The sequence below is a fragment of the Neofelis nebulosa genome, chromosome 8, assembly GCF_028018385.1.
Source record: "Neofelis nebulosa isolate mNeoNeb1 chromosome 8, mNeoNeb1.pri, whole genome shotgun sequence".
In the NCBI taxonomy this organism is placed as follows: domain Eukaryota; kingdom Metazoa; phylum Chordata; class Mammalia; order Carnivora; family Felidae; genus Neofelis; species Neofelis nebulosa.
Genome location: NC_080789.1, coordinates 61,625,997 through 61,640,644, shown reverse-complemented (window position 1 = coordinate 61,640,644; position 14,648 = coordinate 61,625,997). Strand labels below are relative to the sequence as shown.

At 55.1% G+C, this 14,648-nt stretch overlaps 1 protein-coding gene across 1 annotated transcript; it reads right to left on the bottom strand.

Annotated features, from left to right (window-relative positions):
- Positions 1 to 946: 946 nt before the first annotated feature.
- PPP1R1A (protein phosphatase 1 regulatory inhibitor subunit 1A) lies at positions 947 to 8,877 on the bottom strand. Its single transcript, XM_058742492.1, has 7 exons — positions 8,626 to 8,877; positions 4,797 to 4,857; positions 3,751 to 3,788; positions 3,367 to 3,430; positions 2,616 to 2,771; positions 1,614 to 1,720; positions 947 to 1,077 (listed from the first exon to the last, which is right to left on the bottom strand). The coding sequence occupies exons 1-7, from the start codon at positions 8,707 to 8,709 to the stop codon at positions 1,072 to 1,074; spliced, it is 516 nt and encodes a 171-aa protein (XP_058598475.1). The 5' UTR covers positions 8,710 to 8,877; the 3' UTR covers positions 947 to 1,071.
- Between the last annotated feature and the right edge of the window lie 5,771 nt (positions 8,878 to 14,648).

The following is a 14,648-nucleotide window of genomic DNA, read 5'->3' as shown; positions in this document are numbered from 1 at the left end:
GTGTTTGGTGTTCACTGGGTAGAAGTCCACTGGACATCTTCGTGTACACGGACTCCTTAAGCTCGAGAAAATCCTGGTGTGGTCTCCCTATCTGATGTGTAGGTGGGTAAGCTGGGGTCTTGCCTGAGAGCACACAGTAGGAATGGCAGAAGTGGGACCTTACACCCAGGTTCTTTTTCTCTCCATCAGAGTGCTGCTTCAGTAAGGAAGGGCGAATCTTGCCTTCCCTCTTCCCCTCTCCCCCTGGAAAGACAAAAGCAGGAGAGGCCTGACTATGGAAGTTTCTTCGCCTGTGCTGGCTTTTGTGTTTTCCCCTGGCCCCTCAGTGTCTAGGACAAGGGAGAGATGATCTTTCCTGGTCCCAGCAAAGGCCTCTTTGTTAATAGCCACTGTGTTCTCCACGCGTCTTTGCTAACGGGTTGGAGCAGGGGGTGTGGTCTCCTCATGGCCGGAGGAGGGAACACACCCTGAAGTGTGGGAATCATTAAGGTTTGGAGGACAGGCAAAGGCATCCACACAAGCAACACCTCTTTCCAATGGGCGAGCCAGGGTGCAGTTCCACCTCCTGTCCAGCAGGCGGCGGCCACAGCACAGTCGCAGCTGGACTGGCCTTACAACTCCCAAGTCTCACAGCTGCAGGGCAACCCTGCCAGGTGGCGGTATCTTTTCTGCAATTAAGAAAAGAGAACCCAGGCCTTTTGTTCCTTCTTGGTGCCCTGGAAGTTAGTCCTTCCAACTGTCTGACCCCCATCTCTCTTCCCAGAGCAAGTAAGGGCAGGGTTGGGGGAGAACTCCCCCCACCCCAACCCCTTCTCAAGGCTCCTGCCCAGCTTCCCCATTTCTTTCCAGAAGGAGCTGGGCAGAAGAGCAGGGAGTTGTAGAGGGGGCAGGACAAGAAGGGAGGGAGAAAGGATTCTCTAAGTTGGGAAAGAAGGAAAATGCCAAGCACCTAACACCAAATTTATCACTTTTTAAAAACAGGAGATTTTTCCCAAAAGTGAAGAATAAGAAACAAATCCAGTGTCCATGCATCCCAACTGCAGTCTTGATTCCAGGATACCTCCTTCACTCTCAGACCTGTTGTGGGGGAGGGGCAGAAAGAGGGCATGTGAGAGACCAGAGGTCCTACTGTCCCCACCCCTACTAGTCTGCCCATCCTCAAGCATCTAACCTCTGATGTCTGACGCCAGTTGCCCCGCTTGCCCGGCCTACGCAGGGGAGGGAGGACCGTAAAATCAGAGTCCACGAGGCTGTTTCATCAATGCCTCCGCTCCAGGCATGACCACTGCTCACCCAGCTTGGACATGAGGCTCTCCCTTTAGGTTCCAAATGCCCTTTCTCAGAAAGTCCACGGTCTACTTCATCACCCAGTCCAGGAGCCAGAAACCCCAATACAGAGTCTAACCTCAACCCTTCCTCCTGCAGCTTAATCCCATTTCTCTCTGTCCACGGATACGTAATACCCCCAAATCTTCTTGCCTCAGACAATAGCTCTTCAGTGACTGAAGCCGGTCCTCTGTTCCCCCATCCCCTAATTCCAGATCTTAGTCCTTGCCCTCATTGACACAGCCTGCTCTCCTGTAGACCAGGCAGCCCCAGCCCTAGGCTCTTACCGAGTTGGCTCCCTGGGAATCCAATGGTGGTATATGGGTTGTGGGTTCCTCTGTGCTGGGTTTCTCACTGCCCCTCTCCTGAGTTTTAGGGATGGATTCTGCAGGCTCTAAGGAGGGAAAAGGGGTGGTGGGAGGGAGAGGCAGTATTCATGAAAGCTTGGAGAGGGAGCTGCTCCTCTCACTACATCCAGTGACCCCTGAGAGGGGCTCAAGACCAGGCTGGGGGCAACCGGACAAGCCCAGCGGTGTTTTCTCTCATCACGATGATTACTACAGGCTCACTTTTTAAATTTGCAATCAGAAATTGAAAGATAAAAAAACGCTTCAAAGGGGAGTTCAAAAAAGTTTGGGTACAATTGGGCAAAACCTGACCTGAGATGATAACGGGACTCCTTTTAGTCTTTATCCCATTTGGTAGGACCATTCATTTCACTGCAGAAATAATGTGTGTGATTACAGGGTGCTCTGTTGGAGGGTATTACGTAATATCAGTAGATATATACACACACCATGTCACCTTCGTAGAATGGGAAAAGCTCTGGATTCTGGAATCCCACCTGGGATGAGGGACTGTGGAGATGTGTTAACAGCACTACCAGCAGCTTCCGGTTCATTGCATGTGTCGGCTGCTGGGCTAGGAACCGGTCTCCTTTCATTTTCGCAAACAACCCAATGCAATAGGCATCGTCGTTATCATTTTACAGACTGAGGTTAAGTGAGTCGCTGGAGGCCTCCGGGCTGGTCAAGTGAGGAGGATTCTAGCTTGTGCGTGCTGGACCCACCACGGTGGGCTCGCTCCCTCCCCCCGTACAGCAGGGAGCCCTGCAGCCCAGGTGGGGAGGGTTTGCTGTCATTCAGTAAGCAAAGGTGAGACGCAAATACATGGAATACATCCAGACATATCCATATTCCCAGGACAGTTTCCGGCTCCTAGTAGACCCCTCCCTATCACGGCTAAGGTCTGCCTCCTCCCGGGCCAGTCCCTCCCCAGCCTCAACGTACTTTGTGCTTTCCCAGAAGGGCCCAGCCTTAACTCCGCTTCTGTGTCTGTGATCCCAGGTGGGCAGGACTCCTGGGTCCCTGTGCTCTCGGCGGCTCCCTCAGGTTCCTCTCCCTGCTGCTGTTGCCCCAGGTGATGTTCAACCATCATCTGGAGCTCTGGGGGCACAGAAAGGGAGGGACGTGACTGCTCAGAGTCTCAACAGCGCCGCTGAAGGGCCGGCAGACCTTGCTGGTGTGACATTTCCATCCCCTGAGATCTGAACGGGGTGGGGGGTGGGGGGGGGTTGGTGGGGGGGAGGGGTGGGGTGGGGAAAGATATGCGCTGGGCACTAAGGAGGGCCTAAAGCTAGACAATAAAACATACTTCCTTCAAAAGTCAGAGAGGCGAGGGGCAGGGCCTTCAGGAAGAAAAGACCCTCCTAACTTGCTGGGATACTTGGGGCAAAAGAAAAGACTCAGTTTAGGTTCAAGAAATATTTGAGTACCTTCTGTGTGGTGAGCACTGCATATTTTATTTAACTGCCATAGTGAGGTGGTACTCAGGGCTCAGTAGGTTAAGCAGGTTCTGCCAGGCTACCCAGCTGGTGGGAGCCAGAACCGGAGTCCAGCCCAGACTGTCTAGCAAACGATTCAACTCTAACAGAGGCAGGTTTCAAGACTTCGCAACAGTTCCCTGCAAAGGGGTCATTTAGGTCTACGGCTCAGCCTCAGGCACAGCGGGGCAGAAGGGGATGGGAAGGGTGTTCCTAACCTTTCATTGTGGGTGTGGTCCTCGTCACCTTCTTCCGTTGCCGTGGAGACATGGACAAAGTGGACTGTGAAGGACACAGGGCACAGATGGGGGCCGGCCCGTCTCGCCCACCTTCTGTGCCTTGCCATGCTTTGGACTGGAGATTGGGGGGTCGGCGTGGGCTTCAGAAAGTGGGGGAGAACATTCCTGCTTCCCAGCCACCCCTACCCCCGTCCCCACAGTGAGCAAAGAGACTGAGTGTGGGGGGATATGGTGTGAGTGTGTGTCCGCTCATTGGGAGGGATGCAGAGAAGGGGGAGCCGGAAGGCCCTAGAGATTGGAAGGGCTGAGGAGTAATCCTCTAATAATTCTCTGGGCTGGGCTGAGCCTGAGGGACCAGCTCACCTTGAGAAGCGGGTTGGGGATCCGGTCTTCATCTATCTCTGAGGGGGAACAGGGAAAGGAGAAAGTGAAGAGGACTGAAAACCCGGGGGGGGACCCCCAAAAAAGAGCTGACTTCCTAAGGGGAGGAGCCTCTGTGATCACCTCTTTCCTGATCTGTCCCTCACATCGGCCACTAGGAAGTCAGCCTTGATGTCTGGCTGCCCCAGGCCTGCTCTCTTCAGCTCCCCGCTGCCTTGCTTTCTTCCCGGTATGTAGTCCTGTCCTTGACTCTGTGGTCCATCGTGTATCTACATCCTCGCCTCAGACCTGGAGGTTCCCGAAGTGGGATCGGTGTGGTGTTTTTGCTCCTTTCCTCTCTCTGAAGTATCCATAGCTCTTTCTCCTCCCAATCATTGCCCCGACCCCAGGTTCAGAATGGAACCGTGCACGGGAGGGAATACCAGATAAAAAAGAGCAAGTTTATCCTGCGCAGGGAGGTACAACCAATTTTGGTAGTTGGGGGCAAGCCGGACATTCAGGCATCTTGAACTCCAGTCTGGCTTATTAGCATGACCACCTCTCCCCGACATTCCCTGAGACCCTGTTCTCTCCCCAGACCTTGCTGGGCACAGTGGTGACCAGCATGCCAGCTGCTCCCTGAGCTGTGTCTAACCTTCCCCTTCCCCTCTGGGGGCTGTGAGGCTAGCTGATGGAGGCGGTGTCTCCCCCTCACAGCTGTCACTGCCTCTGGGGGTGGGGGCCTCAGCGTCTCAGTTGCTCGAGAAACCTGGAAGACTGTTGCCGCAGCAACGGCACTCAGTTGACCACCCCAATTCCTGGGGGGGCTTAGGACGCAGGTGCGTTCCCTCTCCTCCCTAGCACCGCTCCGTCTTTCCAAAGCAAAGGAAATCCTCCTGCTAATCCAGCGGCCCGCTTTCCCGACCCTGGGACCTAGAAGCTCTCGGACTCCTCAGATCTGCCCTTCTTCCAGCCAGCGCCCCCCCTTCTCTCACTGGACCCCCTCAGCAGCCCCCAGTCCCTTCAGCGACCCATCCCGGGGGGGTTACCTGGGGATGACTGGTCACTGGTCAGCACGAGGGTGGCGGGGGTGGGACGGCGCCTCCGAATCTGAGGGGAGAGGTCAAGTGCACGTGGCAGTCTCAAAGACCCACCCAGTACCCTTCAGCAACATAATCCAGGCCACCCGCTTAACATACCTCAAAAATGACCACATTACACTGAGCCTCAGGTCCCAGGGTGGACATTCTTGGACCCATCCCTTTCCCTTAGGGACGCAAAAGATCACCCCCGCCCCCTCTATTCCCCATCCCCCCTTTCTGTTTCCGCATCTCCCCAGCTCTCCCTCTCAGCAGTTGTATCTGCTCAAATGCATCGATCTCTGGCCTGCTGTCCTTCCGTCCATCCTGATCGATGGTCAGAAATAACCTGACAGGGCACGAGGGCTTTCCCCCAGTCTTCTAGCCCACTACCCCAGACAGACAGGAACGTTTTGTGCGCCAGCATCTGTGGGCAGCACCCCTCACACCCAGCCCAGCCTGGGCGACGGCACCAGGAAGGTAGGTCTGAAGGTGCGTTCCCTCGCCCATGCCCCTCTCTAAATTCCATGCCCCTCTCTAAATTTCTCCCTCTGTCATCGGACACACTGCCTTTCTAATTTGTCAGCAAGTGTGGTCTGGGCAAATCCTTGTAACGGTAAATAAAATACAGGCAGGACCTAGTGGGGGGGGTGTGTGCTAAAGTTACCTGAAAAATCTTATGCGGGGGCCCCAGGGTCCCATTCTAAGAAATTAACATATAAAAGCTGGTTGACTCCTGGGCCTCTGAGCCCCTCTGCCAACTGCTGCTCTTCTGCCAGGCTGCCAATAAAGTTGATTGTTGTTGCAGTCAGTCCAAGGACTCTTGGGACATGTAGGTTTTCTTTCCTTTCTCGGGAGGGTTTTGAGGCTTGGAAGTGAGGGGAACGCATGGGGCTGGAGTCCCTACAGCAACCTTCCGGGGCAGCAGAGCTGGGGAAAGCCAAAGGGCTGGGAGAGGGGTTAAGATCATCCAGGGCTGAGCACGGTAGGGCGAGGATACTGAAGGATGGAATTCCTCTCTCTCTCTGTGTCCATTATTTAGTATCACTACCACTGGGGGCGGGGGTGGTAAGACGCCCGCCCCTCTCTATGCCCAGAAAATGGATGTCAGCCTTAGCAAGAGGCACAGTGTTAGTCTGAGAGGGGGATTCTCCCCAAAGAAGTGAGATGCACAGAATGGGGGGCTCTTGGGGTGGGTCACTGTTTTCTCTGGAAAATCCAGTGGCATCTATTTTGGGTGACATTTCAAGGTCCCTGGCAGTGCTGGTTGTGTGTGTGTGTGTGTGTGTGTGTGTGTGCAGTCATACACATATGCATACACATATGCACTACACACACATGAGCTGTGAGTCCGTCTGGCCATTCCTGGTACAGATGTGCTGGGCACCAGCAGGCGGGTACTTGTTCTTCCCGAATGTGGGGTGAGGGCCATCCTTTCCTAGGAGAGGACTCCTTTTTATTTCTCTCCTGCTGTAGGCAGAGGGGGAGTGCTGGTTGTGGAAGAGTCAGAGAGACAGGGAGAGGGTGGGGGTGTTAGTGGAAGTTGGGAGTCCGAGAAGGAGACCACAAGCATGCCGGAAAGGGCTTTTGAGAGGGCACCAGGGCTCTGTGATGTTGGACAGGTCCCTTCCTTAACCTTGGACAAGATCTCTAGGCGCTCAGAGTCTTTGACAATTTTGATATCCTAGAGATATCAGAGAAGGGAGTAAAGTCAGACTTCCTAAAGTAACCCCCCCCCCCCCCCCAGGTACCTGAACTACTAGGAAGTGAATAGATGGTCTTTCTTCTTTTTCTTGCACCTCCCCAAATTCTGAGTGCTCAAGGATACCTCGTGCCTTTGCCTCTGATTTATTGCCAAACCAGTCACACCAAATACCTGGTCGCCGTGGGCACCCCTCCATCCCCTGCCACTCTGTGCTCCGTAACTCCTAGCTTCTAACCCCCTTTGCTCTCCCATGTCAGTCTGGATTAGGCCCTCTTGCCACGCCTGGAGCTTTTTGCTTGGGTAACACACTTGGACGACACAGCGAGAAGGGCTGAGGTTAGGCTGCAGCTAGAATTTCAGGTCTAGTGGACAGGACACCGATTTCTGAAGACTGGAGAAAAACAGGCGGCAGTCCCGTCTCTCTCTTTTTCCCTCTGGCTCCAGAGAACTATCTTCTCCTCCTGTGTCTCCCGACCCCTGAACCAGCTGGACTACCCCCTCCTCCTCCCAATACACATGGACACCTGCCGTCTCTAACACCAAACAGATGCAGGTGTCAGGGAGACCTGTCTGTGCCAGTGGAAGGCAGTCCTTGGAACCTCACCCCTAACCACCCCCAGCCCACACTCACGGGCCCGTTTCCTGGGGCTGAGGGTATCTTAGCTAATCCCCTGCCTCCAGGCGTTAACAGTCTTGCCCCTGACTCTGGGGGGACACTCCCCAGGCTCGGGCTCTCCACCCTGCTCATCCTCACCAGGCTTGAGGCCTCACCACAGTCCATCCTGCTGTCACACCTTGGGGGTCTGGAGATGGGGCTCCCCCCCAGGCCAGGGAGAGGACAGATCAGGTTCCTCACCCCTCCCCACGCTTGGGGAAGCTGAAGTTGCAGGGAGACTATGTGCACCTACTCCTCCCTTCAGATCCTGACCTTCTTCTCCCAAACAGCTGGAGCCCACACAGAGAACCCTCTCCAGCCCATCCCAAGGGGTCACAGGGTGTTGTCAGGTGGGGAGGCCCCGCCAGAGCCCTGGCAGCCGCGTAGGGGAAATGGAGAACTGACCTTGTGGCCGACAGATATTCTTTAGGACCGGGGATGTCCAGGCAAATGGACAGAGAACACAAAACGAGATGGCGCAAATGAGCAAATATTTGGCAAATGGGCGGTAGTAGTGACCACGGGTGGTCACCCTCGCCACACACATGCTCACTCTCCCTGAGACACACACTTGCTCACACACTCTCATCCACTGCCGCCTCTGCCAGGCTGCTCTGAGCTAAAAATAGGCCAGGCCCACGGCTGGGCCAGGGCCTGGACTCCCACCCCTTGAGCCCAGGCCAGCGCAGTGCTGCTCCCGTGTTTAGGGAGTCCCTTGCACCCAGCTCCCAGAGAGCCCCTGCCTCTGGCTTCCCAGTGCCATTCTCTGCAGGCCACCCCCACTCTCTGCTCCGAAGGGCAGGAGTTGGGAATAAGGACCCACGTGTCCAGACTTGCATTAGAGGGGAGCCTCAGCCTGCAGACCCAACCACCCCTCTCCCCAAAGCCCGGGCGCTCTTGGTTTTCCTAGGTTCCTTCTGGTTCTCACTCTCTGGAGTCACGCAAGGTGGCCTTCAATGAGGGGAGGGCTGGGAGAGCTATTTCTCTTCTTTCAACTCCTTTCTGCAGCACCAGGCTCCCTCCGTTCCCCGCCTCCTCCCCTAACCCCTCCCGCAAGGCTGCCGGGCCCCTACGGCGCCCCCTCCCCCCTCGAGCTCAGAAACTCTGGCGGGGGTTGACTGAGTGGGGGATGCCAGACTGGCGAAGGGGGTTGGGGTCGTGTCCTCAGGCAGGCCCCCTCCCCCAGGGCTGGGGCGCAGAGAGCGACTCTGCGGGGACAGGCTTCGAGTGGAGGCGCTCGTGCTAGCACGGACAGGGAGAGGTGGCTCCAACAGTGGGGGAGGGGATAGAAGACCCCCCCTCCCCCCCAACTGAGCGCGGTCGCCCTCACAGGGGCGCACTGCCGAGGGCGGACGAAGCAGGTTTCTCAGATCCCCCAGCCCAGGAGGTCCCTCGTTCTTTGCAGGGCGAGTCCCCTGCCACCCCGCCCGGCTCCGCACCTGCTCCGCCGCCTCGGGGTCAAGGTGCGGCTCCAGCAGCGGGACCGTGAACTGGATCTTCCGGGGGCTGTTGTCTTGCTCCATGGCTGGGGCGGCGGCCGCTGGGCCGGCGCTGCGGCGGGAGGGAAGGCGGCGGGACTCGGGGCTGGGGCGGGCGCGCTCGCTCTCCGCTCCGCTCCGGCCCCGGCCCCAGCCCGGCGCGCTCGGCTCCCGGCGCCCTGCTCGGCGCTCCCCGCTCGCGGCCCCGGGGACTCTGCGGCCGCCGATTGGCTCCGCACCCGCCCCTCCCGGCCCCCTCCCCCTCCCCCCCCCCCCCCCCCCCCGCCCGGAACCTTAACCCCGTCGTGGCTGCGCCGCGGGCTGCGGGGGTCTCCGCCCCGCGGGCGGGCGAGCCGGGCGTGGCCGGGTCCCAGACTGGGTCGGCGGCCCAGGCGGGCCTCCGGGTGTCCTCAGAGCTCGGGGCAGGGAGTGGGGGTGGGGAGCGGTACGGAGAACTTCTCCAGGCTAGGGGGACAGGTTTTAGGAGCGGGAAGGTGGAGGGGCGCTGGCAGGAGGAGGCGGCAAACGCGAGAGGAAGATTTCGTTTATGATCTTGCAAGGGGTTGTCTCATAGAGCAAAGAAGGGAAGGGGATTTAGGCATGCAGCAGGAGGGATGAAGGCTAGACACGGAGAGGGACTTTCCCTTGAGAAGAAAACAGTAGAGCGTAGGGGAAAACTCGGAGGGGAGGTGTGAGGGCTGGGCGCAGGTCTTCTGTTCACTCGGCCGGCAGGCAGGGGGGAACTGAGGCCTTACAGAGTCTCCAGAGGCCAGAGCCTCTCTGTTGAAGTACCGATGGGAGTGGGTGGAGGGCTCAGGGAGAGAGGACCATCTGGGACTCAGCAGAAGGAGTGTTGGGGGTGGGGAGCTGATGATGCTTGTGAAATAGATTTCTCTTTCTGCTTGCTAAACTACGGGGCTGGGAAAGCAGGTGAAAGGCCTGCAAGGGGAGAATGCTGGGGGATGGAAGGGAAACTCCTGGTGGGGTGGCTCGTTTGCAGTTGGGGTTGATTTCCAGTTCCACTACTGGCGGGATAATGAAAGTGATCTGCTGTAACTGAAGGGATGGAGGTTAAACTAGGTGAAGAACTTACCACCTTGGTGTAGGACCAGATGTCAATCAGGACCAGTGAGTGAGGCAGATAGGATATTCATAGGAGCTGTTGGGGGCACCATGCTAGGGCCTGGGGGCCATCGCATAGAGGGGAAAAGAGGTGCCATGGACCTGAGGAGGGGCAGGGCTGATGAACCACGGGGGGGGGGGGGGTTGGGGGGGGGAGGAGAAGAAGTAGGGAGGAGAAGGGACAGGGAGTTCTGGGGGGAGGGGCTGGGCCAGGGCCAGGGCCAGAGATCTGTTTCTTTAGCCTTAAGCCCAGCAACTGCAAGTTCCATACAGATTAATGCCTGGTTCTCTGGGGTCCCTATGATCACTCTTTCCTCTAAGGGGTCAGCCTCAACTCTTAGTTGCCTCCTCTCCTGGGCAACCCTTCCCTGACCTGGATTTCACACCACCCCTTCCCCTTTTACCTCCCAAAATAACCTCCCCCCCCCCCCCCCCCAGCCATATCTCTTTACACATGCCAGGCTCAGCTCAGTTTTCTCAGGACAACACTGGGGTATAGGGACCCAGTGGGCCAGCCAGACCTCCATTTGCATGCTAACTGACCCCATTTTGTTGTCACTAGACTCTAGGAATGACCCCCTACACTCAGGATGCACTTGTGGGGGGGGCTTTTCATTCTTTTAAAAAACATTTTTCCAGTTTTATTGAAAAGTAATTGACATGCATCACTGTATAAATTTAAGGCATACAGTATGATGATTTGATTTACATATATTGTGAAATGATGACCACAATAGGGTCAGCTAACATCCGTCTTCTCATATAGATACAAAAAAAAAAAAAAAAAGAAAGAAAGAAAAAGAAAAAAAGGGGAAAAACATTGCTCCTTGTGATAAGAACTCAGGATTTACTCTGTTAACAACTTCCCTATATAGCTATATAGCTATAGTCATCATATTGTATGTTCCATCCCTTATTTATTTACTTATTTAAAATTTTGTTTAATGTTTATTTATTTTGGGGAAAGAGAGAGGGAGAGCATGAGCAGGGGAGGGGCAGAGAGAGAGGGAGACACAGAATCGGAAGCAGGCTCCAGGCTCCGAGCTCTCAGCACAGAGCCCGATGCGGAGCTTGAACCCACAAACCGTGAGATCATGACCTGAGCTGAAGTCTGATATTTAACCAACTGAGCACTTATGTATCTGAAATCTGGAGGTTCGACCTTTTGACTACCTTCCTCCACTCCCCCTCCCCCTGTCTTCCGCTTCTGATAACCACCAATCTTATCTCCTTTTCTCTGAGTTCAATTATTTTTTAAGATTCCACATATAAGTGAGGTCATATAGTATTTGTCTTTGTCTGATTTATTTCACTTAGCATAATGCTCTCAAGGTCCATCCATGTTGTCACAAATGGCAGAATTTCTTCATTTTTTTTATGGCTGAAAAATATTCCATTATATCTATAAATCTATATCTATATCTAATCTATGTCTATATCTATCTATATCTATCTCACAAGGTTATCCCTTCATCCATCAGTGGTTGTGTGTCTTCTTATTGTAAATAATGCTGCCATGAACGTGGGGGTGCAGATATCTTTTTGCCTTTAGCCTCTCTTTGACGTAGCAAGGCCAACCAGGAAAACAACTGATTGTATTTCCCAGCCCCTCCCCTGAAACTACCCCCATGCCCCCAACCAGAGTGACTGGGGAGGGAGGGGATAAGAAGACACTGAAGCCAAGAGAATAAAGATGGGGTGGGGAACGCAGGACCCATTAGTAGGCAGGCACTTTGGTTTCCTCCTCACTCACTCACCTCCCAACCATGCATACCCAGAGCAGAGTCCAGAGTATCCTCTACATAGGTGACTTGCACATCCCTTACCCCATTCCACCGGGGCTCTGGAACTTGAAGCCAGGATTCTCACATTCCTGGATCTCTGGAGCCCCAGAATCCCCTCACTGAGCTTCAGTTTCCTCATTTGTAAAATGGGAGAAGAGTCTCCACCTGATAGGGTATCATCTGAGGTAAGATACTGGCATGTAGAAGACCCTCGATGAACCCATGGCTGCTGTCGTTACTGTCTTGTTATCTCCTAGCAGACAGCAGAGTTTCGGGAGACATCCCTCCAGGGTTTCATCAGGAGAACCTCTACCCTACCCCAGTCATCCAATCTGCCTGGGCCTCTTTCCCTTGTATCCCTCAGACTTTGGTCTGGCCATGGAAATTCCTCCCCAAGTCCTACACCCACCCTTCATGTTGCTTCCTCAAGCTCCAGAGTCTCCGAACCCATGGTCCGAAAGCTACAGGTAGGGAGAGGGGCCCCGATTGCTCAGGCCTTGGGGAGATGCCCCATGAGGGGCTGTGTGGGAAGAAGGGTCTGGGGAGCAGCCGGTGCTGGGGTGGAGGCAGAGGAGGAGAGAGCCGGGAGAGGGAGGAGACAGCTCCCAGTACCCGGCTTGGCTTTTCCAGGAGGAGGCTGGGTGCGGGTGGGCGAAGCGTTTCTGGGTAGTGGGGAGGTGGAGTGTGACTGGCCTCAGCTCCTGGTGCTGGGGTCTCCGCGTGGGCTACAATGGGTCTGTCTGTGTGTCCTGTTTGGACCTTTATTCATGCCAGAGCTGGGTGAGTGGCTGTGTCTGATGGGCTTGTGGGTGGAAGAAGGCACGGGTTGCTCACACACGGGCCTGGGGAGTTGCGGAGGTCCTGCCATCCACTCTTGGAACCCTCTAGAATAAGAGGTGGAGCCTGCGCCGCCCCAGACCTTCCCCAGCTCGCTTGTGTCTGTGCGAGCGTGCTCGTTTGTAGGAGCGTTCCCATCCCCACTGCAGTCACAGCCAGGCCAGAGGAGCGGCCGCTGTTCTGCGCAGTGCCCTTCTGGGTCCATGAAATATTTAAGGCTACAGGGATGTGACTTGGTGATGTAGTCACTTAGCCTTAGCTCCCACCCGCCCTGCTCTGGGAGCTGGACTCTGGGTTGATGGGGCTGCTCTTTTCGCTCTCAGCACGGTCTTCTCTTATTTATTTGTCCTCCTTACCCCCACTCAGGTTCTCAGGCATTAATTCACGACTCCTCACAACTGACCAGGAGGGAGGCATATGTTAGGATCTTTATTTTACTCTTCATGGGCGGGGCCGTGGAGCAAACTGATGCTGGGATGGGCCGCTTGGGTTGGCGTTTGGGAGGTTAGAGGTCAATTCTTCCCTCTGCTGCCAACTCTCTGGGCCACTGTGGGGCAATTGCTACCTCCCTACCCCGAACACACAATGGCCTTTGTTTCCTCACCTGTAAATGAGGGGAGCAGGTGACTACGTGGGTTTCTCCCCATTCTAATATTTTGTCATTTGGGGTTAGGGGTGCTCTAGCCACATATTGGGAAGTCTCAGACCCAGGGTTGGGACCCAGAGGTAGGGACCTCACCTCTATCTTTGCATGTCTCCCTTCCTGGCCACTGTGGCAGGGGTTAAACCCCTGCCTGTTGGATACATAATGCGTGCATACTTTTTTTTTTTTTTTTTTAAACATTTATTACTGAGAGACAGAGACAGAGCGTGAGCAGGGGAGCGGCAGAGAGAGGAGGAGACACAGAATCCAAAGCAGGCTCCAGGCTCTGAGCTGTCAGCACAGAGTCCCATGCGGGGCTTGAACTCATAAACTGCGAGATCATGACCTGAGCTGAAGTTGGACGCTTAACCGACGGAACCACCCAGGCACCCCGCATGCATACTTTTTCACACATATAGCTCTGAGGAGGTGAGGCTAGAGACTGATTTTGGGTGTATACCCAAAGGAGCAACGACCCCATCCAAGTGGTCCCCCTGGGAAGCCATATGTTCATACCGATTTGCTGCAGTTTCTCAAACATTTCTGGAAACTTTTGGAATCATCTGAGGTCTTGTGACATATGCTCTGAAAATCCTCACGGTAGAGTGAATCTTTGTGCTTTGGAGTGGCTTTGCTCTTCTGGAAACGCCTGAGAGTCTTCAGGGGTCGTGCATTGTGAAGAAGGAGGGAAGCCAGGTGGGGAGAAGAACTTGATCTGGAACTGAGGTGTGGGTACCCCGGAGTGAGGCTGCATGTCCCCTGTGGCTCTGACACCCATCTAGAAGGTCTCTCTGCAAGAGAAGTTTCCAGAGCTTCTTGTGAGCCCCAGCAGCACCGATGGTGGGGATGTGTGGCGTCTAGGGGGATGACTTGGAAGGCCCAGCCTCCCTCCACTGTGTACGTCCTGGTTTGCCTGTGAAAAAGCCCATCGTTGCAACGCTGCCAGGCGTGGGTACACCCCCCTGCAGCTGGCGCTCTCAGGAATGGGGCCAAAGCTGGTGATTCAAACACAGGGGCTGCTCATTTCCAAAGTGCTTTGCGTCTTCTTGAACCTCAAACTGGTAGAAGTGGAAGAGACATGAAGATCAATCCACTCCCCCCTTCAAACAAGAGAGGGGAAACTGAGGCCAAGAGAGAGGAAGCAGCTCTCCCCAGGACTAGAAATCCATGCCAGTGCTTTTCCCGATAAGCCAGGTTTGGCGGCTTTTACGGGGCAATGGCTGAACCTGGAGCAGTGGCGTGGACCAGATGACCTCTTGAGAGGCACTTTAACCCTCTGATCATCACCAGCTCAGAAGAACCTGTCCTTAGCTGGCCCCTCCTACTCCAACTCTGACAGGTTGGATTCATTCTTCCAACCAGTATTTATTGGGTGCCAGGCATTATGCTAAGTGCCGGGGATACAGTGGAGCACAAAACAGTCTCTGGGCATCTTACAGCCTAGGAGGGGTCCGGGCGGTGGTGGGCTGACCAAGTAATTATAAATGATGACTACTACAAAGGGGGAAGTCCAAAGAATGAGATGCATCCAGAAAGGAGGAAGGTCAACGTAACCTCTGACTGCTTAGATCCCTCTCCCCCCCCCCCCCAACTCCGTC

Coding starts and splice junctions, on each gene's coding strand:
- PPP1R1A (XM_058742492.1), bottom strand. CDS start 8,709: ATGGAGCAAGACAACAGCCCCCGGAAGATCCAGTTCACGGTCCCGCTG. Junction 3,789..4,796: donor CAGTGACCAGTCATCCCCAG/GTAACCCCCCCG, acceptor GTTCCCCCTCAG/AGATAGATGAAGACCGGATC. Junction 1,721..2,615: donor CCCTTCTGGGAAAGCACAAA/GTACGTTGAGGC, acceptor TTCCCTCCTTAG/AGCCTGCAGAATCCATCCCT.